Below are 26,690 nucleotides of genomic sequence, written 5' to 3'. Positions count from 1 at the left end.
TTGCTGCATTATGGATAGCTTCTGTTCCTACATAGTTTTGTTCAGGGCAAAGCTCTGTATTCTACCTCTCTGATGAATTCTCCTCTCCCTCTCCCCTTGTCCTCTCTTCCCTCTCCCCTTTCCCCTTCCCACCCAGTTCTCAAGCTGAGGATTAGAGGATTCCCAGAGCTCAGTTCTTAAATTTTTGTCCTTTTGTTTCCACCCATCCCATTTGGTTATAGCATTTGGTAATCCCGTGGATTAAATGTATCTTGAACTAAAATGTCTGCCCTGAACTTCAGACTTTCACCTCTAACCATTTGATAGATCCACCTGGAGGCTCAATAGTCACCTCAACATTAACACATCAGTAACACACTGATTTGTTTTTGTTTTTGTCCTATGATAGTGATTAGGAATTTGGTACAGTTTCAAATGGGAGCAATGAGAACAGACATCCTTGGTTTCTTCCTAACCTAAAAGAAAAGTATTCTTTCAGCATTCGCTATCTAGCTGTAGGCTTTGTATACCCATCCTTTGCCACACTGTGGAACTTCTCTGATTTTTTTTTGACATATAGTAGAATGGTTATATTGTTTTCTTACATACAATATAATGAGTAGTTTTGGTTTTCAAACCTCAAGTCCATCTTTCATTTCTAAGATTAACCTCATTTGGTTCTGATATGCCCTTTTACATATTGCTTTGTCTTTTTCATAAGAAAACATGGAGTCTAGTTTTCTTCTCTTGGAATGTCTTTGTGTGATCTTATTATCAAGTTAATATTGACCTTAAAAATTGAACTTGGAATATAACCCAGTGGTTAAGTGTTTGCCTAACATGTGTAAGGCCTCCTAAGTTCAATTCCTAACACACACACTCACAAAATTTGGGAAATTTCTTTCATGTTTTTGTTCTTTGTTTGAGGGTTGCTGAAAGAAAATGGATCTGTTAAGCCCACCAAAGGGGCAATAACAAGGGTACTTCTCATCTCTTTGGATCTTATTTTTCATTATTGTTTGGGGAAGTGAGAATTTTGATAACAGTCTTAATTAATAGTAGAGAGCTATTGAAGTCACCCAGCCCAGCTCCAGAAGTTTTAGCAGTCTGTGCTGATCAAATAATTTGACCATTTCATCTCTGAACTGTCAGATTTATTGGCATTAAGTTTTCCAAGAATATTTTCTGCCCTTTGCCTTTCTGAAGCCTCAATTATAAATATATTAGAATATTTTGTACTGTCCTGAAGGTTCTGAACCTCTGTTTTGCAGTCATTGCTGCTGCCACTGTTTCCATACTACAGATTAGATGTTTTCAATGCTGTGTCTTCAAGCTCACTGATCTCTGCTTTGTCAGTGCCTAATCTTCTGATAATGTGCATACTGCATTTTTGGTTCAAATGCTATAGCATTAACCATTGCTTCTCTTGCCATGCTCATGTTTTCATTCAAAATCCTTTAATGTGTATTTAGAATACTGGATCTTAAATCTGTGTCTTTTAAGTCTATCATTTCTGTTACCCGAGGTCATGTGACAGTGTGCGCATTTCTCTGTGTGTGATGTGTTGCATGTATGTAGGTACATGTGCCCCTATGGAATCCAGGAGTCAACATCAGATGTCTTCTTCTATTGCTTTCCATGTTATCTTTACAGATAGGGCATCTAACTGAACCAGGTGATCACCAATTGTCTAGATTGGGGGTCCGGTGAGCTGCAGAAATCTGCCTGTCTAGCCTCCTGTTGCCATCATGTCCAGCTATTTGCATGGATGCTGGGATCCGAACCCAGCTCTTCCTCATACTTGTGCAGGAAGCACTTGACCCTTGGTCTCTATTTCTGTGAAGTGATTTTTCTCAGAACTGTAGGTTTTGTTTTCCACCTTCTTTAGATTTTATGTTACCACTTTATTGGGCAGTGAGTGTTGTGAATGTGCAGAAAGTTCTTAGCATCATGCTTACTATATTCTTCTCCCATGGATATCACAATCCTCCGCTAACTAATATCCAATGGCTTGTTGTATATTTTTCCAGTTTCTAGTTATTTTTGAAGGTGAAAGCCCTGTACCTGGTGTTCAGTAGTGTCAGAAGCTAAACTCCCTTGGATCATTGTTCAAATGTTACCTCACGGTTTTTCAGTCTTCGAAGAAATACTTACCATCCTCCTTTTCTGCCTCATTTCTCTCTAATTCCCATCCTCTATCACTTACGTGTTTATCCATCTCATTTAATAACCATGTTTCTTTGTTGGAAGTATGAACCACATAGGTGAGGATCTTGTGTGATTTTTTTCTCTTTTGTAGATAAGAAGAAAGATTAGATCCCAGCATATATTAAGTGGGGGATGAATCAAGAAAAAATATTTCCATTTGAAAATTTTCCTGATGCCATCCCTATTGTATCAGAGGATGGAAATTATTTCTCTCAGATAAGTGCAGTTGCCCAGGAAAGCAGAAGAGGGCAGCAGAGGGCTGCCATTCTGGCCTCCCTGCCTCCAATCTCCTCAAGAGATTGTGACAGCAGAGCCAGTGTGGGTCTCTCGGAAAGAATTCGGGGGACCTCCAAATTAATAGCCTTACTAATTCAGTGTCTCCCAGCATTCACTGGCCCCCACAAACATTCAGGCTGCACACACTCACACACACACACACACACACACACACACACACACACACACACACACAGTGCCAGGCCCTTCCTCAGTTAAAAGAGCCCTCCCTTTCTGACCTACTTCCCTTTTCTCTAGCTTGTGCCAAGTTCCCTGGTTCAACTGAGATTCCCCAGAAGTCCATCTCTCTCCTTCCCAGCTCACTAACTGTAGATAGCAAACCCCTCAGGGCCCTTTAATGCTGACCACTTCAATTAAATTCTTGCCACAGGCACTGCTAGGAAAGGAACATTGCTAGTTTCAACTCATGGATGAGGTAACAGGCCCTATGAGGAAGAGGATTGCCTAAGGTCACGGAGATAAACACCCAGAGCTACTTGCCATTTGTAGTCCCAAATCCCAAATCCCAGGGGACAAGCCAGATGTAAAGGCCAGGCAGGTTAGATGGATGCCTTGATACAGGTTCTTTTCTCCCTGGATTATTATTCTCATCCTAAGGTAAGCTTAGCCACTACAAGCTTGCTACACACACACACACACACACACACACACACACACACACACACACACACACACTAAACCTTTCTGTGACACGTACCCTGAGGTTGTAAGACTGGGCCTTACCTGCTTCCTGAGAGCACGTGCATGGCACCAGTGTACCAGTGCAGCACACAAGACCTTGCAAACAAGGAGCAGCTCACTTGGAACAAGATGTGTGGATGCACAGGGAGATGGGACCTTAAGATCAGCAATAATACCTGAACATTCTTTAGTCTCATCTACTCCACTTACTTCAGCAAGCAGCCCTGAGACTCTACCACTAGACTTGGCTCTAGATGCCAAAGACACCAGATGGGGAAACCACAGTTAATGCTGAGCAGAGGCACGGAAGCTCACAGCAATTCAAAGAAAACTGTACCTAGAATAGAAACATCCTCCTGGGCAGTCCTCATGCCCACCCACAATAATGCTGGGTACCAGCTGCTGCTTCCAGCTGCCTGGGGTTCATGGGAGAAGCCATTGTTTAGCTTGGTGCTTGGTCGCTTTCTACCACTCAGTCCTTCCCCTTCCCGTTGTTCTTAAGCCTGTCATCTGGGCAGAGGATGCAGCTGTTGGCAGGAGAAAAAAGATGGGAGGGGCTGGGGAGCCAAGAAGCCATCCTGGGAAAGGTAAGAGGCTTCAGCAGCAAGTATCTTCCAGATGAGATGCAGATGAAGGTGCCAGGCAACAATCTCCACTGTAGTCAGGCTTCACAGGCAGACAACCACTGATTTGTTGTTTGTCCCTAGGCAAGTAAGTCTTTTTCCATTTTTGAGCATCAATTTACATTATAGTTAGATCAAAGATAAGATGCTAATCTAGGGAAGATTCCCTTAACTGCCATGAGGACTGATATCTAAGTACTTAAACATAATTCATCTTTATTGTTTCCTCCTGTTACAACCATACCAAAGGATCAAGAAAGATAATGCCAAACAGGGATTTCTGCAGCAAATGGAAGTTCCGCTTTCCGTTAGGTAAACAGAGATGTATCCCCACAATGGAAGTGTCATCAAAAATCACATTTGATGAATGGACAATATATTTAATAATTTATAATCACATTAATGGAGCAGCTGATGTTTGTGGACATTTATAATGTATCAGACACATGACTTCAGCACAGCTACCCTGTGGGCTAGGTGCAGTCAAGACCAGCTTGATGAGTTTATGACCACATGGGCACACAGGTGACCTTACATTTGGGGCTTATTGTTCTGTTTTGGCCATCTAGAGATTAAGATTTTTTGTATCCCTGCGTGTGTTTTGTGTATGCACAGGGTTATGTAAAGCCTCGGCTCACACAAAGAGCTGTTTCTTATTCCTCTAAACTCACACCTCTGAGATAGATTCCCAGGTGCCTGTCTCATCCCTGCTCCCCAGACACCCCAGCCTTCTGCTCTCATAGGGCCTCAATCCAAGAAGAGGGAGAGAAAGGGAAATGTGTCTGCCCAGGCACAGGACAGGATCTTATAGCTATCCACACTATACCCATGTCATACCACCAGGACAACAGCACTAAACAGAGAGTAATAAACAGCCGACAGCCTGAGAAAAATCACAGGAAGAGGAAAGTTTGTCTCAAAAAAAAAAAAAAAAAACTAAGGCCTGAAATTAAAATGCTTTATCCCTCATAAATTATGTAGCCAGTCATGAGTACTTGACAGAAATAGATATTGAAGTTTAGAGAGGCTCAGAGATTTGTCTAAGATCACACAGTGGCCAAGTGGCAGCATTTAGATGAAGTTTTAGGTCCTTTGAAGAGAGTGCTGTTAGGGTCCGAGAGAAGTCCCCAAGAAAAGACCAACAGCCACGTATATAATTAAACAGTAATTTATTTATCCAACATTGAAGTGGCAAATAGCGATCCCCAAAGAAGGTTGCAAGCTCCTTTTAAGTGGAGTTAGGGAAATTTCAGGGAGGAGGGATTATTCTGGGACTGACTAGTGGAGGAAAGATTGGTCTGGACCATTGGTGGGAGGTCCTAGTGGTTAGGGACCTTCCAGAGGCAGGGTATGGAAAGCTATCTTTAGCTAGCAGAAGGCTAGGGGGTGCTTGCTCAGCTAGCAAATGGGCTTTAGGGGCCTGCTGGGCCAGCAGAGGGGGCCATGGAGTGCCTACTGAGCTAGCAGAAGGCGATGGGGTGCCTGCTGATTGGTTGTCCCTAAGTTGTGGTGATACCCAAGAAGTGTTTGCTCAGCTCCAGTCACCTACAGTAAACTGAAACTAAGGCCTGGTCCCTGGCAGGGGCCATTAGAAACCTGCCATGGCTCTGGTCTGGCTCCTTGGTCCTCTCAGATGCTAAGATCTTGAAAAGCTTCAGCACAGGAATTCACCAGCATCCTGGGTGCTGAATCCTGGGCACGCTGCCCACTCTCATCTTTCCCTGATGAAAAAGACTCCCTCTGGGTAGTCTTCCAAAGCAGCACGGCTCTCAGACGTGGATTCACCACTTTGCACAGGCTGTGATTTTTGCCTGCAATGTTCCTACCCCTTCTCCCCCCACCCCAGAACTTCCAGAGCATGTGGCAGATAAGTCACCCAACCTACATGGCACATCACGGCATATAAAGCATTTTTATGCTGCTCCCTCATCAAGACAGCACTGAGTTGAAGACTAGGCAAGAAATATTAGTATTCCCATTTTACAGACAAGAATGTTGAAGCCTCAGAATGGCAGTGGCACCATCACCACCACACACTCACATTGCTTGTCAGAGAAGTTTTAAATAGATCAACAGGGATCCAGAGGATCGGGCGGGGGTGGGGTGACAAAATGAGCGTCCCCAAAGGAGAAGCAGCCACCTCCTTGGAAAGTCCTAGTGAAGCAGGGCAGCATACGCCCTTCAAGACAGGAGTCTTGTTTCTGAGGGTGTTGGCTTGATCCCTGAACATGAGGGTCCCATCTCTGAGGAAAGTGACCAGAGAAGTAGCCAAGTGCTCTTGAGGAAAAGATCTTGCAGGTATGCAGTGTTTAGAGGGTGACTCAGCATCCAGGGGGGATGTTTGCCCAACACAGAGGTGTGGTCTTCAGAGCAGAGATAGACAGAAGAGCAAACAGGCAGAGAAACCAAAAGCAGAAGCAGCAGAAGGAACAGCTTCACCAGCTGCAAGGGTGGAGGGCGGTGCCTCCTTGGTCCTGTCCCATTGCCCTGAGATCTTCAGCCACAGTTCCCTTGGTAAGGATGTAACGTCCACAACAGAAACACCTCCCACCCTGAATAGGTACCTCACTTACCTCTGGTGACCATGGATAGAATGTGTCTATGAAACAGGTCATGAAGTTGGTAACCTCCTCTGTCCATTTCCAGTCGTTCAGGGAAGCACCAGGACAGAACTGAACAATAAAACTATTCATGATAGTAGAATGAGATGAGCCTGTGTTTCCCTATAGCTGCTATCCACGTATCCACTGGGCAAGGAGCCAGTGATGCCAAGGGAACGTTTTCATTTCGTTTTAGCAGAGCTAAACTTTATATCTGGCATATATGGATAGTAGCTACTATACGTGGTCAGAGCAGCTCTAGAAGCAGAAGGAACAATAAAAATGGAGCATCTGCACCACAAAAGCATCACCACCCTCACTATCTCTTACCATCTACCCTGTGAAGTAGATGCTTATCTCAGGATACAGTATGGGGGAACAACCCAGGAAAATCAAGCAGCCCCCATCTGGACAGACCTGGTATCACAGGAAGGATTTAACCACAGATCTCATGACCCCAGAGGTCTGCCCCTACCTCTATGCAACACTGTTCATTCGCGTAAACATGTCATCTCATATCTATTGGGTGGTTGTGATTGGGTCCATTTTGCTGGTTAAACACCTAAAGACAAATCAACACACACACCTAAGCTGTAAGTGGGAATCCTCAGGCAAAGGTAGTGCAATTGCCACAGTAAGAATGTGGGGGTTTAAATTAATTTGATTTTCTTCCAGGTAGCTCAAAGCACTGTGTTATAAATATCATTGATGTCTGATGAGTTTCCAGTTTATAATTCAGGCCACAGTTCCTATGGAACAGAATTCCCTATGGAAGTATCAAGCAGTCTACTGGAGTTCAAATGTGGATATTTGATTGACTTCCTGAGCATGTCCCAAACCTTCTCCCTCTCCATAAATAACAAGGCCATTCCAAGCTTCCAGAGTCATCCATGCCCCCATCCATTTTTTATCCCTTTCATCTAATCCACCAACAAATATCCTTAGCTCTGTCTTCAAGAAGTATGCAGAATGCTAGCCATCCCCACTGCTGCCATCCTGTCTAACTCCTTCATCTCTAGTCTGGCCAGAGAAATTCCTGGGTCCTCCTCCTCCTCCTCCTCCTCCTCCTCCTCCTCCTCCTCCTCCTCTCCTCCTCCTCTTCCTCCTTCTCCCCCTCTTTCCCTCCCTCTCCCTCCTCCTTCTTTTTTCCACACAGTAACCAGAGTCATCTTTTATAAACTGAAAAATCAGGGTATGCCCCTCAATGGTTTTTTCAACTCCTATAAGACCTGCAAGGTCTAGCCCCTGACATCTCTCTAACTTCATTTCCTATCAATCTTTTTGCCAAACCAGATCTTTCTGATCACTCCTTCTGGAAACCACTCACCCCCTCACTTCCTAAGGACCTCTGCCCAAAGATCCCTTTACCAAAGAAAAAAAGCACTCCTTGCCTTATCTTGTTTCAGTTTCTCTCATAATAACCATTGACTTTTATAGGTAGTAAGTGTGCCTATTTTTGCTTCAGGCAGATAAAATAGAGGAAGACCAGTTGAACTTGAATTTCAGATAAACAAGTAAATCTTGTTACTTACTATTATTTTTTTTCAAGACAGGGTTTCTCTACATTAACTCTGGCTGTCCTGGAACTCACTCTGTAGACCAGGCTGTCCTCAAACTCAGAGATCCACCTGCCTCTGCCTCCCAAGTGTTGGAATTAAAGGCCAGCTCCACCACCGCCCAGTACAATTATGTTTCAGTATGAGGTTGCCGTTGATATTGGAGACCTCTTATAATTAAAAAAAAAAAAATAGCTAAGCCAGGCATGCCAATGCACACCTTTAATCCCAGCACTCAAGAGGCAGAGGCAGGAATATCTGTGCAAGTTCAAGGCCAACCTGATCTACATAGCTAATTCTAGGACAGCCCAGACTACATGGAAAGTCTCTGGAAAAAAAAATGCTGTTTATCTGGTATTCTAACTTTACTAGTGTTCTGTGTTTTATTTGCCAAATCTGGCAATTCTATGCAGGAAGGCAAAGACATTGTTTATTGTGTTTATTGCAGCATCCCTAGAGCTAGAACAGTCTTGGAATGTATCCCTCAATAAATATTTATTGGATGGATGGATGGATGAATTATTCAGATGGGTCATTAAAACGACAAGCCTAAACGGCCTAAGAATAAGGGGGTGGAGAACTTTTCAGTTGGTGGAGCCTGGGAGCCTCAGGTGCCAGTCTCCACCCCTGCCGCTCTGCAGTCAAAATTCCGCCTGGCTCCAGGGAGCTGCAGTCTCCCGCGGTCCCCCTCCAGGGGGCGGGGCCTCTCTAACCTGACACCAGATCCAACCCGGGTCAGAGCCGCGGCCCCTTTAACTCTCCACCTCCCCAGAACCGCTTTCGCCCTCCTGAGTGACGTCACCAGGAGCGCCCAATGGGGGCGCGGCTTACTGGCAGGCTGTGCCCGGGGCTGCTGCCAAAGGGGAAGTGAGCTGGGGCTGGAGCGATGGCCCGGGTGTGGAGCCTGCGGCCGCCGCCGCCGCCACTGCCAGCGCGTCCTGAGCAGCCGCGGCCGGAGCAGGGCCCGGAGGTGCGGCTGGACTGGCCGCGGCGCGTGTGAGTTGCGGAAGTCTACGGTGGCGGAACACCTCACACTCGGAGCACTTCAGGCTGGCCGACCGGTGGTCGCCCCTCATCACCGCGCCCCCCGAGGCCCCGGCAGCAGGGCTTGGGTTTCCCCAGGCTCCGGTTCCTCTCTCGCCGGTCTTTCAAACTCAGGACAGAAGCCACAGAAAGGTGATCACCCCTAATCCCAGCCGGCTTCCTGGCCTGGGCGTTTTCTAGCCGCCCAGGCAGAGTCAGTGCCCTCTCCTGTCGCCACCTCTCCAGACAAGGATTAGCGAGTACCCACTAGTGGCCTGCTCGGCAAAGTCTCCTGTCCTCCCATTCGAGAACAAGTTTATTTTCCCTCTGCATTGGGAATCTTGTCCCAGAGATCTCTTCCAGGCTTCTGGAGCACTCTTAGAAATACTGACTGCCTACAGGGCTAAGAATCTTGTTCTTGACTTAGTAGGTTGTTTTATTTTCCTTTTGGCAGGTAATAGTTGGTCCAGGAATTTATTCATTTGGATCACCAGTTCCTTGGCCATCTCTATGTAACTCCCCCCCATCTGAGTCCAGTTTCCTCTGGGCTCCATTCTCCATCCCCCAGTAGATCTGGTCAGTCCTACCTCTGGGTGGGAGTGATCAGGGGGCTCTGGCCCAGGATTTCCAACCCTGGAAGGCAGTTCCAAGGCATCGAGAGAGTTGGGCGTCGGGTACGAACCTGGCAGCTCAGGAGTGGGCCCTCCACTCACCCCCCACAAAAAGATGAAAAAACGCAAAGAACTTAATGCGTTGATCGGCCTGGCTGGTGATAGTCGAAGAAAGAAGCCCAAAAAAGGCCCAAGCAGCCACCGCCTGCTTCGCACTGAACCTCCTGACTCAGACTCAGAGTCCAGCTCAGAGGAAGAAGAAGAATTTGGAGCAATTGGAAATCGCTCTCGTTTTGTCAAGTGAGTGAAGCAGTGGTTTGAGCTGAAATAGGAAAAAGGCAGCTTGCACTAAGCTGGGCAAATAGCTGAGGAGAGAGGAGTCCTTAGAAAAAAGGAAGGAGGCCTTGGAAAACAGATAGAGGAAGGGTGTTGGAGAAAACAAATCCTGAATGAAGAGTAAGAGGTCACTCTAATGTCTATCAAGATCTCAAAATCCAGGGTGGTGAACTTGAGGAATGGGCCCATAGCCCAAGAAAAAGTAAAGAGGTTGCTAATGGAGACAGAGAAGAGAGGCTATGGAGGCTAGGCATTTTTAAAAAGTAGGTCAAGGAACCTTAAGACCTATAACTATTTTGTGTTTTCTCAAGGAACTTGATATTGGTGATGGAAGAATAGAGTGAGGGGGGGTACTGTAGAAAATACAAACCCTGCAAGTATGGAGGGTGGGGGTACCAAAATAAATAAATAAAAGCAATCTTTCTCCAAACCAACCACTAAACAAAACAAGCTTTGAGGATTTGGGGGTTAAGAGATTAGTTTGTGAACCAGCTAAAGGAAACCTCAGTGTTTAGACCTTGGGCTCTGTTAGAGACCAAACTAAAAGAAAAGGCAATTCTGTTGGAATGTGGAAACAAATGTTAGGCAGAGGACCTGGGTGCCAAAGGAATTCTGGTCTTTTGGTGTGTTCATTATCTCTGTGTCTTTTTGTAAAGACTTTGGTTTCTTTACCTGACTTTGTCAGAGAGTAGTTAAGGACGATTCCAAGTTTGTTCTGTGAAGATCATCTGATATCCTACTTGGTTAGTTTAGACCTGAAGGCTAGGTGAAGTTTGGTGTGAAATCCAGCATGTTTCTATTTCTGTCCTCCTAAGGCAGTAGGTTAAAAAAATATTGGGTATCCACTTAAACCAACAGGTCTTGTTTTCTTCATTCCGTTAGCAGTAAAACTTGGTCAAAAGTTTATGAAGTTTCAATAAATGAAATAGGGTCTCCTGTGGTAAGTGAGAATATATTTGAGAGTGAGAGAGAGATAGGTAAATTACTATGCAGGGATAGAATTACATAGAACTACTCATTTTTACCCTTCTTTCCATCCATTCTTTTTTTTTTTTTTCCTTAATACTATTAAGGATTGAGCCACGTTCTCATGCATGGTAGAAAAGCACCCTCTCTTCCACCAAGCAAACATCCCCCACTGTTTTTTAAAGCAAGATTTTACTTACTTCCTCAAGCTGATACAGAACTTGCAAACCTTCTACCTCAGCCTCCCAGGTACTTGGATTACAGGCATGTGCCACTATGCCTGTTTTGTCTTTTACACTTTACAAACTGAATTCGGCTCCAAAGACCTCCCTTCAGAATTGATGGCAGTGATCCAGAACCCACAGATATTTCGAATGACCCATGGGAACTCCCTGTTTCCTGTGCGGTTTGAAACCTTTGTACCCAATAGAACTTTTCATAGGTCATACTGTTCGGTCATTTTCAGCCTCCTGCTAGTAGATATAGATACATTATCCTGTGTCCCCTGGTAAATCCACTGGTTATTCATTAGAGAAGATAATCACATGGCAACGCATGCTGCTGCTAATAAAGCTGTTCTTAACCCTGCTCTCTCACTCATGGTTGAATGCATTCTTACGATAGGGGAGACTACTTACGATGCTGCAAGATCTGCTATCCCCTGTGTGCTTTTGTCATCCTCGCCGCCTGTGTCGTGGCCTGCGTTGGCTTGGTGTGGATGCAAGTGGCTCTCAAGGAGGATCTGGATGCCCTCAAGGAAAAATTTAGAGCAAGTAAGTGGTCAAGTTTTCTTCAAGTTTTAGAAAAAAAAATTGGTCCATGCTGAATGAGGAATTTGCCCATTCTGATAGGTAATTACACATTTTGTTCTATATACTTTCTCAACTGTCAACTTGACGGTAATAACACTTATTGTTTTTCAACCCATAAACAAATTCAGTGCTCATGTGCCACCAGGAGTAGCATCTGAAATTATGACACTGAAGTCAACTCAGTGCAGAGGGGAAGAACTGTACACCAGGAGCCCAGAGCCTTGATTAAACTCCACCGATAGCCTAAGCTCCCAATTATAAAGTGGATGATGAGACACCATGCTGTTTCCTTTACCTCACGGTACCAGTTGATTAAAAATGTGGAAGCATCTGTCAGATGACTTCCTCTTTCCAAACACTGTGTAAGAGCATAGGAATGGACAACAGTCATTAAAAGAGCCACCATTTGTAGACTGCCCATTTGTGCCAAGTCACAAGTCTCTGTGTGTGTGTGTGTGTGTATCTCCACACATGCTAGTAAAGATGAGTATTACTATTTGTATTCTAAAAAAAGAAGAAGAAGAAGAAGAAGAAGCTGGGTGGGCAAGATAGCTCCACAGGTATAGGCACCTGAGTTCAGTGTCAGAGATCATGTGTGTTAGAGGGAGAACACTGATTCTTGCAGGTTGTCCTCTGACTTCCACAGACACACTGGCATGCACGAACCCACCTACATAAAACACACTAAGTAATTAAATATATAATTAAAAAGTTTGAACAAAGAGCAGCTGGGCGTGGCAATGCACACCTTTAATCCCAGCACTTGGGAGGCAGAGGCAGGGGAATCTGTGTGAGTTCAAGACCAGCCTGGTCTACAAAGCGAGTTCCAGGACAGCCAGGGCTTCACAGAGAAACCCTGTCTCAAAAAAAAAAAAAAAACAGGCCAGAACGATTAAGTAGCTTGTTTAGCAATTCAGTGTTTACCTGGTCCTCTTGCCCTTTCTTCCCAAATCTATATGTATAGCCACTGCTGCACTACATTACTGTTCCAGTGCCTATGAAAGCCTCAGGAATATTTACAAGTGCCCACAAATTCCTTCTGTACAGCTTGGATCAGTAGTCTATGAAAAGTTTAGTAGATGATGGAAGAGCTGATTGTGTGTATGTGTGTATGTGTGTGTTTATAGTGTTCTAGCACAAAGCAAGAATTAATAGGTAGTCCATTGGCGTCTTTCCATAGGACATCTGTTTAAAGAGGGGAAAAACTTCAAATACCATGAATGTCACCATCTTAAACTTTTAGGAAACTCTTGATCCTTTGAAGAACATTACACATCCATGAAGAAGTACAGTAATCATAATAGTCCTTACCTCAAACACAATACAGCTCATAGAGATATTTGTCTCATGAGTGAGGTTTTTGGTTTAAGAGACTTCTCAAGTTAGAAAATATCATATGTAACAAAGTTCAGTTTTATACATCCAAACTAATTTTTACTGAAAGGTGTGTTTGTATATTGGTTTCAGCCAGATTTAACTTAACAAATTTTCTCCTTCTTTTAACAACAGTATAATCTTTGGATCTAGATTTCAAGAGTGGATTTTCTAAGCTAGGGAACCAGTTTCAGCTTAATCACAGACCTCACTAGCAATAGCACACCAGGAAACTGATCACAAGTTCCTCAAAGAACTCTGGCTCCAGAACTGATTTTGAGCCCTTACTTTGCCTCTTAAGCCTGGGAGATCCATATTAAGCCTAAAAAATCACAACTTCCTGCTTTCCTTCACTCAGCTTCTCTTGACCTACAGCCATTCAAGCTTTGGACTTGACCTAGGAACAGCTACTCCTCAGAGTATTGAAAAATGTTTTAATTAATATCTGACTTTCTGATTCAGGGATGGGATTTGCTAAGCCCACAATTCTTTGCCAAAATCATCCTGACCTATATGGTTGAATCAAAATACATCACACACACAAAAAAAAAGAATGTACATACTGTAGAGTTTCTCACTGTGTAATTCTTGTTTTTGCAATATTGCAAATATTTTTAAGCTTGTATTTTTTGTATGTAAATAATAATCATAACTTGGAAACAGTGTTGAACTGTGTGTGACCTCTGGACACACCTTTATGTCAAATGAATTCTCTATAATTAGTTGAGCTTCCTAGGCTTGTGCCACACCTTGTTTTGATCACATACAGTGATTATATGTTTATGTATTTCATACATTACTCAGTTCTCCCCTCTAAAGATTCCTTTCTGCAGCTCTTCTGTGTCTGTATTTACAGGATACCAAGGTCATTTATACCTTAGCAGGGCTTGCCGTGGATCTCTTTGTTTAGAAAATGTAAGACATGTAGGCCTGACAGTCAGTCCCTAAAAACATTATATTCAAGAGATGCGACTCCATACATCTGGACTGTTGGTGGGGGGGGGGGGTCAGCTTCCTATCATTGAGGAAGATTTTTCTCGATTCCAAACTGCATGTATCAGCCAGCTGAGTAAAGCAGGCTTGGAATTGTCAATCCAATTGTTTTGATAGCTTTGATTTGCCACAATAGCAATGCCAGTGATCACTGAGATTGCTCAGTGGATAAGGGTGCTTTCCACCAAGCCTGATGACCTGAGTTCAATCTCTGGAGCCCCTGTGGTGGAAGGAGAAAACCACTCTGGTGAGTTGTACTCTTATCGCCACATGCATACTATGGCACAGTAACACCAACACACACACACACACACACACAGAGAGAGAGAGAGAGAGAGAGAGAGAGAGAGAGAGAGAGAGAGAGAGAGAGAGAGAGAAAGAGAAAGAGAGAGAGGGGGGAGGAGAAAGAGAAAGAAAATAAAAATAAGCAAGTACTTCCTGAGGGAGGGAAGACTGGGGTCTGGCATGCTCATGCTATAAGCTGGGAATCTATGGAGTGATTGCTCACAAGGGGGGGGCGGTATTTCTTTTGGTTTTTTTGTTTGTTTGTTTTTGTTTTTCAAGACAGGGTTTCTCTTGTAGCCTGGCTGTCCTGGAACTCAATCTGTAGAACAAACCAGCCTCAAACTCAGAGATCCACCTGCCTCTGCCTCCTGAGTACTAGGATTAAAGACATGCACCACCACTGCCAGCTTCTCACTAGCTTATTTGTTTGTTTTTAGGAAATAGCAGCTATTTTAACTAAATGGAGTAATTTTACTATGATTAGTTAGATAATAATGTTTTTACAATTATGCTTCTACTTTAAACACATCTCAGTAAGTTAATTCTTTTTTCTTCTTAATCCTACAAAACAGTGGAGCTCACAGACCTAGATAAGACCACCTGCTTGTTTGACTTCAATGCCTTTTGAGACATCAGAGCCCCTTGTTCTTTGTTTCAATAAATCTCGAAAGGAACCTGTGAAGAAAAGGAGTACTGAGGAAGTACCTGAAATAGGAAGCAAGGCAGATGGCTTACATTTTCTTTGCAGTCAAGAAGTAACTTGATCCTTGAGTTGAAAGACTGGCTGGCCTTGAAACACTTTTTTCTTTAGACTTTTTATGTGTGGATGTTTTGTCTGCATGTGTCTGGTACCACATATGTGCAGTGCCATAGAGGCCAGAAGAGGGTGTCAGATCCCCTGGAGCTGGAGTTACAGATTGTTGTGAACTTGTATTTAGATGCTAGGAACTGAACCCAGGTCTTCTGGAAGGGCAGCCAGTGCTCTTAGCCACTGAATTGCCTCCCCAGCCCTTGGCCTTGAAATTTAATTCAGTATTACTTTTTCCAGAAACAGTTATTTCAAAAGACTTCCATAGTTATTCAAAGCAAAATTCTATCTCCAATACTTCCTCCCTGTCAACAGTGAAACATTAGAGAAAAGGAAAAGAATTTGTAAGAGAAGGAAAGTACTTGTATGTCAGGCATCTCTTTTTCTGGTCATACAGGGAAAGTAGTTGCTTGATCTATTGTAAAAACTGTTAGATGCTTTTGTGTGAATACAGGCGCAAAGATGTGTCCCTGACATATTAAGCATACCAGAAAGAGTATTGGTCCTGTGAGCACATGGTTTGACTGTTTGCTTCTCATTACTCACTATAAAATTAGAACAATCACATATTCTTTCTGAGCCCATATTTTCTTACCCATGACACATGAAGATGTACTTTTTGCCAAAGTTCTTTGGTCATTACTCTCTTACCACACCTGTCAAATTTATAATAATCCTCCCTTCACCTCTAGACTGAGATTTTTAGGGTCTTTTGTATAAGATGGTGTCAAGTACAGGGCTAGCACATGGTAGAAGCTCAGTAACATGTCATTTGATGATAATTACATAAAAATTTATTGCAAAATATAATGGTATTGGATGAATACAAAACATTACTACCGACATTGTATATGTTGTGTTTGAAGGGTGTGTAGAAATTTCTATTTCCTAATCATAAAAATGAAAAAATAAGAACTAGGTAAATTCTTTTGAGAGTCCACATACTAAATTTTAAATGAGTTGCTTTCCATGGTGAAAGAATATGAATAAGTAATCATAAGTTGTTTGTTTGCCATACTTCCATTTATATAACAAAGTGCCTCATCTTAGCTTGTCTCTTCTAAAAAGCCCACATCAGATAATGGTTATGGTCCCCTCTTGGCTCATAGACTCCTCAGGATCCAGAGTGTCCTCGGGACTTGTCGGCTTTAGGTGTCCATTAGTTAATAGTTGTAGCTCAGCTTATTTATGTCTTTCTCTTCTTCCACCTCTGAGTCCTGTTTATTGCATACAGACTTTAGGAAGGAGAGACCCTCCCTCCTGAGGGCGTTTGACCACCTGACTATGGAAGGCATTTTCAGGATGGGCTTTGCTTTACAACCCAGCTGAAACTGTATAAGCAGTTCAGTGACACAGAGCTGCATTGGTTAGAATGAGTAATGAAATTTTCTTGCTGCCTGAGATGGATGTATTCTGCAAACCATGTGTAAATCAAATGCTACACTAAAAGCACTTAGGGAAGTCTATTATTCAGAATGCAATCCTTTGGTAGCTACTTCTAAGAAAATAAATGAAAATACCTAATTTCCTTATTCTGAGTTGTTCCATAGTGGGCTTGCTTCCAGAGATATTACCACTGCCTTCATTTTCCATGGTGCTTTGTTATTGTTAAGTGAACGTGCTGTCTGGGTGTTTTGCTTTTTGTGTTTTCTTTGTTGGATTGAAAAGGAGGATAAAGTACCAAGAAATGTGGTTGGGAGGTCAGCAAAGATCAGGCTTATTTAGGTAAAAAATACTCACTGAGTGCCTAATATTATATTCTGAATACTGACCATACAGAAATGGACAAAACCAAGTCATGGAGCTCTTGTTTTAGTAAATTATGGCCCTGTATGCCAATTTTTGTATATATCAAGAAGTCTGTGACCTGAAGAAAAATGATGTAGGTTTTATTCTGGAGGAACAGCCATTATCAATATTTTATTTTCCATTAAGAGGAAAAATGCTTTTTAAAGAAAGAAGAGATCGCACTATCGGCCTCTGCCTCAGGCTTTGAATCTCTTAATCACATAGGAATTGTTATTTCACAGAGTCTTAATGTCCTCTTACAATTGACCTAACATGTTTATCTTCCTTTTCATCTTGAGCTTTTGGGTTGGTTTAAGAAAACACTGCCATTTATGAAATAAAAGTCTTAGCCCTCGTGTTGGTATTTGTATACCACCTCCCAGTCAGCCAACTTAAAGTAGAAGAAAATAAACATCTAAAGATGTAGTTTGTAATGGCACCTTGAGCATCCATGGAGTAGGAGTCATAAGTCTTTTTTTATTTATTTTATTTTATTTTTATTTTTATTTTATTTATTTTATTTATTTATTTTTTTTTTTTTGCGTTTTTTGAGACAGGCTTTCTCTGTGGCTTTGGAGGCTGTCCTGGAACTAGCTCTTGCAGACCAGGCTGGTCTCGAACTCACAGAGATCCACCTGCCTCTACCTCCTGAGTGCTGGGATTAAAGGCGAGAGCCACCACTGCCCAGCTAAGTCATAAATCTTAATTGAGTAATCTGAAAACTAGCCAGACTTAACATTTATTTATTATCTACTGTGTATGCCTGGCCAGGTATGTTAATACTTTATAACCCTTCTCTCACTTCATTCAAACAATCTTAGGAAGTGAATCTTACACGCTTTTCCAGATTTAAAAAAAAAAAAAAAAAAAAAAAAAAAACTGAGCTCAAAAGAAATTGAATGATTTACTCAAAATAATTGTAAACCATAGAGGTGAAATCATCTAACCCTTTCTGCTCATGGTTTTTGTGACAGTGTTTAGTCATCTGTCTTCATTGTCCTTGTTGTTTTGTGGTACTGGGGATAGAACCCAGTGCCTTGCATGTGCTAAATAAGAGTTCTGTCATTGAGCCAAGTCACCTAATATAAAGTTTAGTATTAAGAGTATTAAGGATACACATTTACATAAATAGTACATTATAAATAGTACAGTAGCCTTGTCCTCCCTTTTCTGTTTTCAGTGTAGCTAGATAACTGTGAATTAAGTCATTATCATCCTAGAACTTAACTTTCAATAACCTCTCTTCTTTTCTACCCTGTAATCCCCCACACACTTTTTTTCCCTGCGTGGGACCAGAAAGAATGTGATACATGTTTACAATTGTTCTTATTTTGCTTTCAGTGGAATCTAACCAGAAAAGCTCATTCCAGGAAATCCCCAAACTTAATGAGGAACTTCTCAGCAAACAGAAACAACTTGAGAAGATTGAATCTGGGGAGCTGGGCTTGAGCAGAGTCTGGATCAACATCACAGAAATGAATAAGCAGGTAGCAAAAGTGTGACTTTATTCCTCTGTAAGCTGTGGAAATGGATTTACATTGTTCTTTGGCATTTAGTATAAGTTTATAAATTCAGGTTTTGTCTTCTTAAATTGGAGTTTAACTGCTGTGATCCCATCATGTTAAAATAGTAGTTATTCTCCAAAATTTGAAATGCATTTACCAGGTATTTAAAATGTTAACTCTTTCTGTACATGCAGAGTCCACAGAGGTAGAGCAGGTAGAGAGGAAGTAGTAAATACTTGAGTCAGCTTTTTCTTTTTTTGTTTTTTTGTTTTTTGCGAGACAGGGTTTCTCTGTGGCTTTGGAGGCTGTCCTAGAACCAGCTCTTGTAGACCAGGCTGGTCTCGAACTCACAGAGATCCACCTGCCTCTGCCTCCCGAGTGCTGGCATTAAAGGCGTGTGCCACCAACGCCCAGCTTGAGTCAGCTTTTTCTACAGAATAATTTAGGTATAAAATAAGGAGTGCCATCTAATTCCCAAAGAATGGGGCTAGCCTACTGTTAGCAGATCAGTTTTGTTTTGTTTTGTTTTGTTTCAGAGAGCTTACACTTAGAGTTTTAGCACTGGGGTATAGTGTTGTAGGTGGGAAGTCAGATCTACAACAGCCACAAAGCTCACCTTCAGCTGGAATAACTTTGGAGCAGACGGTAGTCAGGTAAATGCTTTGGCCAGACAAGCAAGTCTAGACAAACTCGTTCAGCCTCAGAGTTGTGCAGAGCTCAGTAGGCATTGCTTCCAAAAGAAGGAATCTACCAGAGAAGTGGTGTTTAGTCTAAGGATGTTGACCAAGTTTCTCACAGGTGTAAAGAGGCATAGTTACCACTGGGCTCTATGGCCCCATTCTCAGGTCTGGGTTTTGGGTTACCTGTTTTTTGTTGTTTTAGTTTGGCTTTTTGTTGTTGTTTTCCGGGGCCCAGTTTGTACCAGTCACATGCTACAGAGGCCATCTGTTCTGGACAGATGTCTTTGGGGCTGTGATCGGAGCCATCTGAACAGTCCTGGATCCATCCCTGAGTTGGGGAGTGCTGGACTGGGAAACGCCTTGCTACCCAACTGTAGGGGAAGCTGTAGCCACGCCTTCTTAGGGGCTGGCTACAGCTTCCCCTACACCCAAAGGCAATAAAGACGAGACACAGACACATCTTGTCATCTCAGGAGGGCTGTCAGTACATGCTGGAAACTGGAGTCCACAGTTTATTCAAGCTTCCTCTTAAATAGCTTTCCAACGGGGGCGGGGAGGGGGGGTGACCACAGAAGACATCTACTATCGTGTATAAAGCTGATATCAAATATTCCTTTAATCTTAGAGGCACCCCTAAAACTGCATGTTCTTACTAGCCTCTCACCAGTCCCTAGGCAGGTACACAAGCCCTCAGACATTCTACCAGCAAATCTCCCCAGTCTCAGAATGGGTATGAGTTCACCCAGGGCCTAGGTCTGTTGTTATGCAAACTAGGAGACAGTCTCCACTGAGGCCCAGCCCTCGGGTGATAATCAGCCAGACATCTAAAAGAAATAGAAATAGAGCTGAGGTTTGGACCCCAAAACTTTATAATTGATATTTTTTGGGCCCCGACAGTTGTTTTCAGTTTAGTTAGGGAAAGATATGGTCATTGAGAAGAAAACTCAAGTACCAAATGAATAATACACATGCAAAATACTTAAAATTAGGTTTGTCATCTTTGTTGGAATGAAGAGAACACTCTCTTCAGGGTAGAATCCACAGAGTCCTAGAATGAGCCAGTAGGAAGCCCTGTTAGAAGAAAGGGCTTGTAGATATTTATAAAGTTATACCTTTTGGCCACATTTTGAGAGAAGCATAGTTCAGTGTTTAAGACTAAAACTCAGTGGTCTAGGAAAGTGGCTCCTGCCTGGAACTCACAGTAAAAATGTCTACATTGCCCAGTAGACATGCATAGCAACATGCTATGGTTTGAATGTGTCTCCCAGTTCACGTGTCAAGTGTAAGTGGAAGTGGAGCCTTTGGTGAGTAGTTAGCATTTACCCCAAAATGGTACTAGAAGAGAAAAAGAAAGCATGCTGGCACACTTGTTCGCTCTTATCACATGCACGTGATGCCCTCCACTGTGTTGTGATGGAGCAAAAATATCCTCATCACATGCAGTCACATGTTCTTAAATGAGCTAAAATAAGCCCACTTGTAAGTCACCCACCTTATAGTATTTAGCGGTGGCCATAGGAAGTAGACTAAGACACCATAAGTAGCTAAAATGAAATAAGTAGCTGAAAGCAGTGGCTCACCTGGAAAATGTTCAGTGCCTTATGGCTTTGTATTCCCTATTCATTCCTATTTAGGGGTTTTGTTTTATTTTGATTTTGGTTTTGAGACAAGAGTTTCATTATGTACCCCTTGTAGGCCTAAGTGCTAAGATTGTATGAGCCACTGTCCCGGCTCTATTTCATTTTATTTTTAATCACACAGGAAATAATTGATGGGTAATAACAAGTAGTATTTACTAGTTAACATTTATTCTTAGGCTCTCAGTAATTCAAGAAAAGCAGAAATTCATTCCTTTTGTACACAAAGACTAGAATCAACTGTGGCCCTGCAGTCACACAGCAAATGAGCAGTGTGGACAGAGGTGACATCAGGTGCAAGTAGCACTGAAGCTCCGAGAAAACATTTCTCCTGGGCAGTCTGTGGATTCCATTGGCCAGAATAGAGTCCATCCATTCTCACACAAAGATAAGATTGCTTTGCATAGAAAGACAAACAGCAACTCTCTGTTTCCCATCTTCTCCTCATATGTTGACATACTCAAGGACTGCTCAAGGAGAGAATTGGCACTTGGTGTGGAGTAAGACGTCCTAGGGCTTTGTGTGTGCAACTAGAGAAAGTTAGACTGATACTCTTTGCAGATGAGTAGCCCCATGCTTTGCAAGATGCCAGACTGATTTATAAAGTCAACCGAATATAGAGGAGTTCTCTGCTAGTATAAACCAGAAGATGGACAGGGGTGAGGTAGAGCTGAATGTTGTTTCCTAAGGGAGCTTAGCAGTCTGAGTGGTTTTCTAAAGTTAATGCTATGGATCTGGTGCTCTATTCATCTGAGGTAAAATAGGAATAAAAGTAAAAATAATATTTAATCATGTTTCTATTTCTAATGGTAATTATCAATTCAGGTGCTTCTAGTGGCACTTTTAAACAAATGAAAGCGACTTAAACATCAAGAAAATATATTCTGTCACTTAACAAGAACTATTCCTACTACCAAGTAAGCTGAAGTTAATTTGGGCTTGGAAAAGAAGGCCATCTGGCTGGGAAAGTTAAATTCCAACTTTACCTTGAAAATCTTCAAGCTAGTATGTGAAATGTTATTTACAATCATTTTTATTCATGAAACCTCTGATGTTATGCCCACTCCCTCTTGACGGTTACAAGGACCTCCCTTTCTGTAGAGAACAAATGTTTACAGAGCTGCTTTTATGGCGTTAAACCTTTGCCTCTGTCTTAGTCCGTTCAGACTGCTCTAACTAAATGCTTTAGACTAGGTAACTTACAAACAATAGGAATTGATTACAGTTCTGGAGGCCCAAGAGTCCAGGATCAGGGTGCCAGAGGGTTTGATCTCTGGTGAAGGCTCACTGTCTGCTTCATGCATGGTGTCTTCTTGTTATATCTTCATTAGCATAAGGGGCAAAGTAGCATCATTGAGCTATTCACGAGGCTCAAGCCCTCTCCTATTGTGCTTGAAGGGCCCCACCTCTTACTGCTACGACTTTGGAGATTTTGAACATGAGACTTAGGGGAGCACTAGCATTCAGACTATAGTATATTTAGAACCAAAAAAGATGCAATTCCTTACCCCAGTGGACAAACAGAAGATAGGAAAGTAAACAGCTTGACATGAAGCATATGGTTCAAATGCTGAGGGCATATTTAAATGAATATCCAGCCCAGACTGGGATCAGCCTTCCCAGAAACACTGGGCTAAGTCCTGAAGGGAAATGGACCAAGTGGAGAAGAGAGGAGGTTATACTCAGTAGGACAGTATAGCTGACCCTCATAATTTTATCTACTTGCTAAAATCTATTTGTAACCTCAAAATCTGTAAGTATGAGGTTTTTTCGGTCATCCACTGATGTATGCACAGCAGTAATAACCCACAGACACTGACAGCTGGAGTAGAGCAAAATAGAGCCCTACTTTCTAGTCCATTCTCATACTGTAGACAAGTGGGACTCTGTGGTGTATTTCATGTCACCTCTCACATTGCTGTGCCCCTTGTTAGTGATTTCACTGCTAGGTAGGCTTCCTTCAGGCATCACTTGCAGTGTTCAGGGTTAATAAGTCAGCAGTATCATTAAATAAGATGTTTAAACAGGAACATGTGAAAAACAAAGTTATTTATTATATTGATAAGTTACTGAAAACATGACCAATGGGCTCACAGGCACCTAGCCCCTACACCTAGGAACAGTGGTTTAGCATTCACTAATTCAAAGTTTGCTGTAGCTTTTCAGAAGATAACTACCCAGTGATGAGAATGGACAGCATTTGTAAAAGAATAGGTAAGTGAAAAGACTTCATATTAAGGAAATTTTTGTCCTTCCTTATAACCCTAGTTGGGCACAGAAAGAAGCCAGAGATAATGTAAGTCAACAAGCATTGTTGTCAAGGACCTTAGGTGCCCTTCGTAGTTTCCTGCTGCTCTCTTTTAAGCACTTGTTTGATGGTCGTTTGTAAATGCATCTAATTGCATTAGGAGATTGTACACTGTTTTCTGCCTCAGGCATGGTGATGAAACTCTAGGTGGTAATGGTGATAACTGTTATACATTAAATGTTTTCTTTGTGCCAGCCACTCTATTGGCTGTACTGCATGTATAATCTCCTTTCTCTATGTACTGAGTCACATGAAGTAAGAAGTGGTACCCCCAGTGGTGGTGCATTCCAGCACTCAGGAGGCAGAGGCAGGTGGACCTCTGAGTTCCAGACCAACCTGGTCTACTGAGTGAGTTCCAGGGTAGCCAGGGCTGTTACACAGAGGAACCACGTCTGGGGGGATGGGCGGGGACCAAAAGAAAATTGAGACTCAAAAGAGGTAAAAGGTCACAACTGTCTAGCAGTTTAGCATTGAAATATAAGTCTTGGGAACCTGTTTTTCTTCCATTTTTTATAGGATTAAGTAGGGCTAGGTGCACATCTTTAATTCCAGCACTTGGGAGACAGAGGCAAGAGAATCTCTAGCGTTTAAGGCCAACCTAGTCTACATAGTGAGTTACAGTACAGTCAGGACTATGTAGGAAGTCCTTATTCATAATCATTCATCATTTGTGACTATTGTTTTCTCAACTTTTTCCTCACTAAAGAACAGTAAGTTCAACCCTAAAGAAAAAATAGCATTCCTGCTTTTGAAGTATAAAATTTATATTAAGTAAATAGTCATAGTGGCTATTTTTACTTTTGCTGATTTAAAAAAGTCATATAATATGCATAGAAATCATAACTCATCTTTTGGCTAGAATGTGATTTTTTTTTCCTTAGTGGTTTTTATTTAACTCAGTTTTTAGTGTTTTCAGATTGTAAAATGTGATGTTTTAGTAAATTCTGTAATGCTTGAATCCAATCTCACATTCTAGAATGTCTGTTTAAAGTCAGAGATAATGGGAGAATACACCCTTGTCTCTCCAGTCCCATTAGACATGTGCATTTACTGTAGTTTCCCACACAGTTTGGCTCTACTGAAGAGGGAAGGTCCAGGGTGTAAAACTGAGCTGGTGACCAGTTTGTAATCCAGGTCCTTTAGATGAGAAAAACACTGTGTGACTGGTAACTGCAGAGTTGACAGTCAGCTCTCCAGAACACTCTCTCAGGAATGCAGCTGACACTCTAGAGTCTAGACCTACAATGTTTGTGACACAGAGAGAAGACAACCTAGCCTAGTCCTCCTGTGTTGGTTTTTATTACTTCCCTAGTTTTAAGTGAAATATCAGCTTCCAGCAGCTATGCTAGCCTCCTCTGAGACCATAATGTTCCTAAGATACTTCTGACTAGTTCTGCCGTAGCCTCAAGATGTTGACAGAACAGTTTCTGTCCAGATCACCCAGAGCTCAATGTGTTATTATCCCTTTAGGGTCTGGCCAATTGTCAGTGAAAGGAGTTTATTCAGAAGTGTCTGAAAGATACTGCATAATAGGGCATGTAGAGTAATTGTAAAACATACCTGGGAAAGGAGTCCCTTCTCTTCACATTTGTACATGGTTGTCTCATGTCAGTAATACCATCTGCACCTCCTATGTATTTGTGAAGCTGTCACAGCTTTTAATACATATCAGCTTATGGGTTATACCAAGCATATGTAAATAAATGGAGACTTGGATATGTGGTGTACTATAGTGTCCTTTGTTCACTGAATATATCTACACATCTAGTGATAGGCATTTAAATTATTCCAGTGTTTTGCTGGTACAAATAAAAAAGACTTGTTATGCATATTTCTTTGTGCATGAGAGCAAGTAATCTTCTGGATGGGTTTCTATAAATGAAGTTGCTGAACAAAGGTTATAAACATTTCCAGTTTTGAGGGCTGTTCCTTCAAAACAATCCTTTTCCAGTTCACATTCCCATAACAATGCGCAAGAATGCCTGTTTGTTTAGGTTCTTTGAAGCCTCAGTATTATCCATAGCTTCTTAAAGAAATGGCACCAAAAAAAAAAAAAACAAAAAAACAAAACAAAACAAAAAAAACCTTCCTGATGTAATTGCTACTCTATGAAGTTTATAGCTTTCTAAAAGTATTTCTCAGTGTGGGCTGAGGTGTCTCACCTTTCTGTTTTGAAATGGCTAGAGTTAGAACATTAGTGACTGGTCTGCATGTTTGAGAACACTTAGGATGGCTTGTGTAAAAACTCACTCAGTTTCACTTCTGAAGAACTGTGCTGAGCTTTAGTCACATGTGTCATTTAATTCTTGTAAGCTATATTAATCATCTGTTGCTGGGTTACATTTGATCTCCAAATTTAGTGGCTCATACAACAACCCTTCATTATCTCACACTCCCTGTATGCCAGGAATTGTGAAGCAGTTTAGCAGAGTGTTCCAGCTGAATCCCTGGGGTTGCAACTAAGGTGTCAGCACAAAGAAAATGCCAAATACTTATTGAAAGAGTGAAAAGGAATCTGGTCCCCCTGTGTCTCACACCCTCTGGTGCCTGCCACAGCTTGGCTGGTAGCAAGTATCCAGAAAGTTGAGTGTTTGTGAGGCGACTTTTGTTTCAATTCTTGGTAGACCTTTATTCTCATCCTAAAATTTAGAAAAGGAAAGCAGTGTGGCACCAAGACTCTTTGAAAAGTATTTTGAGTTCACACTGCAGGACTTGTTAGAATGTGAACTCAGAGCCTGAAATTACATGTTACACAGGTTCCCCCAGTTCCCATTCGGATAGGAGTAAGGTACTTAGATCCTACCCCTAAGTAGTAGAAAGAAAGCCACATTTTATTTTGATTCAATTCCTGTTTTAATACATTCATTGCATCCTTCAGTGAGTCAGTGGGTATTTATTGAGCTCCTTCAGGGTACAAAGTAATGCTTTGGTTGAGCTATTGAGTTTGAAATATTAATCACATTATTAAACCAAAACCAAGTCCCTGAGTAGTTGAAAGTGCTGTTCAAGTTGTCAGGATACAGTTCCTGTGGACTATATTTTGTGATGATGGGCTTTTACTTTATAATATATGTTCCCACTCGGACAGGAACAAAAGTTCAGTTAAATATGTGTTCTATTTTACCAAAGTGAAGTTTTGAAGTGGACCTTGATCATCAGTTTTTTTTCCTTTCACCTATTGAAGGATTGTGTGGTAATCACTGCATCTTTTGAGTAATTTAAGAGTTTTGGGCCTTGCAGCCACTAGACTAAGGTAAAGAATGACACTCTGCCTCCTTGGCATCAGTTTAAATTGGGCAAGAAAGGAGAGGGATTAATGCTGCTTCCTGATTCTCAGATCTTCCCAGAACACTACAGTTCCTCTGCTCCTGAGAGCTGACATGTACCTTGACATTGTGAGCTGTAGAGTTTGTGAAGGAAGCACATACTCTATAAATTCTGTTTTCTTTGTTTCTTGATCTTTTTCAGATTTCTCTGTTGAGTTCTGCAGTAAATCACCTGAAAGCCAATGTCAAGTCGGCTGCAGACTTACTTGGCCTGCCTAGCACTGTAGAGGGACTTCAGAAGGTAAGTGCTATGTTTAAGCACTATGATTATCCTAATGCTGGAATTCTTAAGAC

At 42.1% G+C, this 26,690-nt stretch overlaps 2 protein-coding genes across 4 annotated transcripts in view; one reads left to right on the top strand and one right to left on the bottom strand.

Moving 5' to 3' along the window:
- LOC100769255 (cytochrome P450 4B1) overlaps positions 1-6,703 on the bottom strand; it is a 68,233-nt gene extending 61,530 nt beyond the window's left edge. Inside the window, exon 1 of the mRNA XM_035439704.1 lies at positions 6,362-6,703. Coding sequence (XP_035295595.1) covers positions 6,362-6,481 — 120 coding nt within the window. The 5' untranslated portion in view covers positions 6,482-6,703. The remainder of the gene's footprint in view (positions 1-6,361) is intronic.
- A 2,100-nt stretch (positions 6,704-8,803) lies between these two features.
- Positions 8,804-26,690, top strand: part of Efcab14 (EF-hand calcium binding domain 14) — a 39,664-nt gene continuing 21,777 nt past the window's right edge. Inside the window, exons 1-5 of one of the 3 annotated variants that reach the window (XM_035439703.1) lie at positions 8,804-9,120; positions 9,422-9,878; positions 11,505-11,653; positions 18,282-18,427; positions 26,539-26,637. In XM_035439703.1, coding sequence (XP_035295594.1) covers positions 9,694-9,878; positions 11,505-11,653; positions 18,282-18,427; positions 26,539-26,637 — 579 coding nt within the window. In that variant the 5' untranslated portion in view covers positions 8,804-9,120; positions 9,422-9,693. Of the gene's footprint in view, positions 9,879-11,504; positions 11,654-18,281; positions 18,428-26,538; positions 26,638-26,690 lie in introns of all 3 variants that reach the window. The other 2 variants (XM_035439702.1, XM_027402506.2) reach the window with 2 other exon arrangements.

Source organism: Cricetulus griseus, chromosome 2, assembly GCF_003668045.3.
Source record: "Cricetulus griseus strain 17A/GY chromosome 2, alternate assembly CriGri-PICRH-1.0, whole genome shotgun sequence".
Taxonomy (NCBI): domain Eukaryota; kingdom Metazoa; phylum Chordata; class Mammalia; order Rodentia; family Cricetidae; genus Cricetulus; species Cricetulus griseus.
Note: the sequence above shows the minus strand (reverse complement) of the source record. Positions and strands in the feature narration are given on the sequence as shown.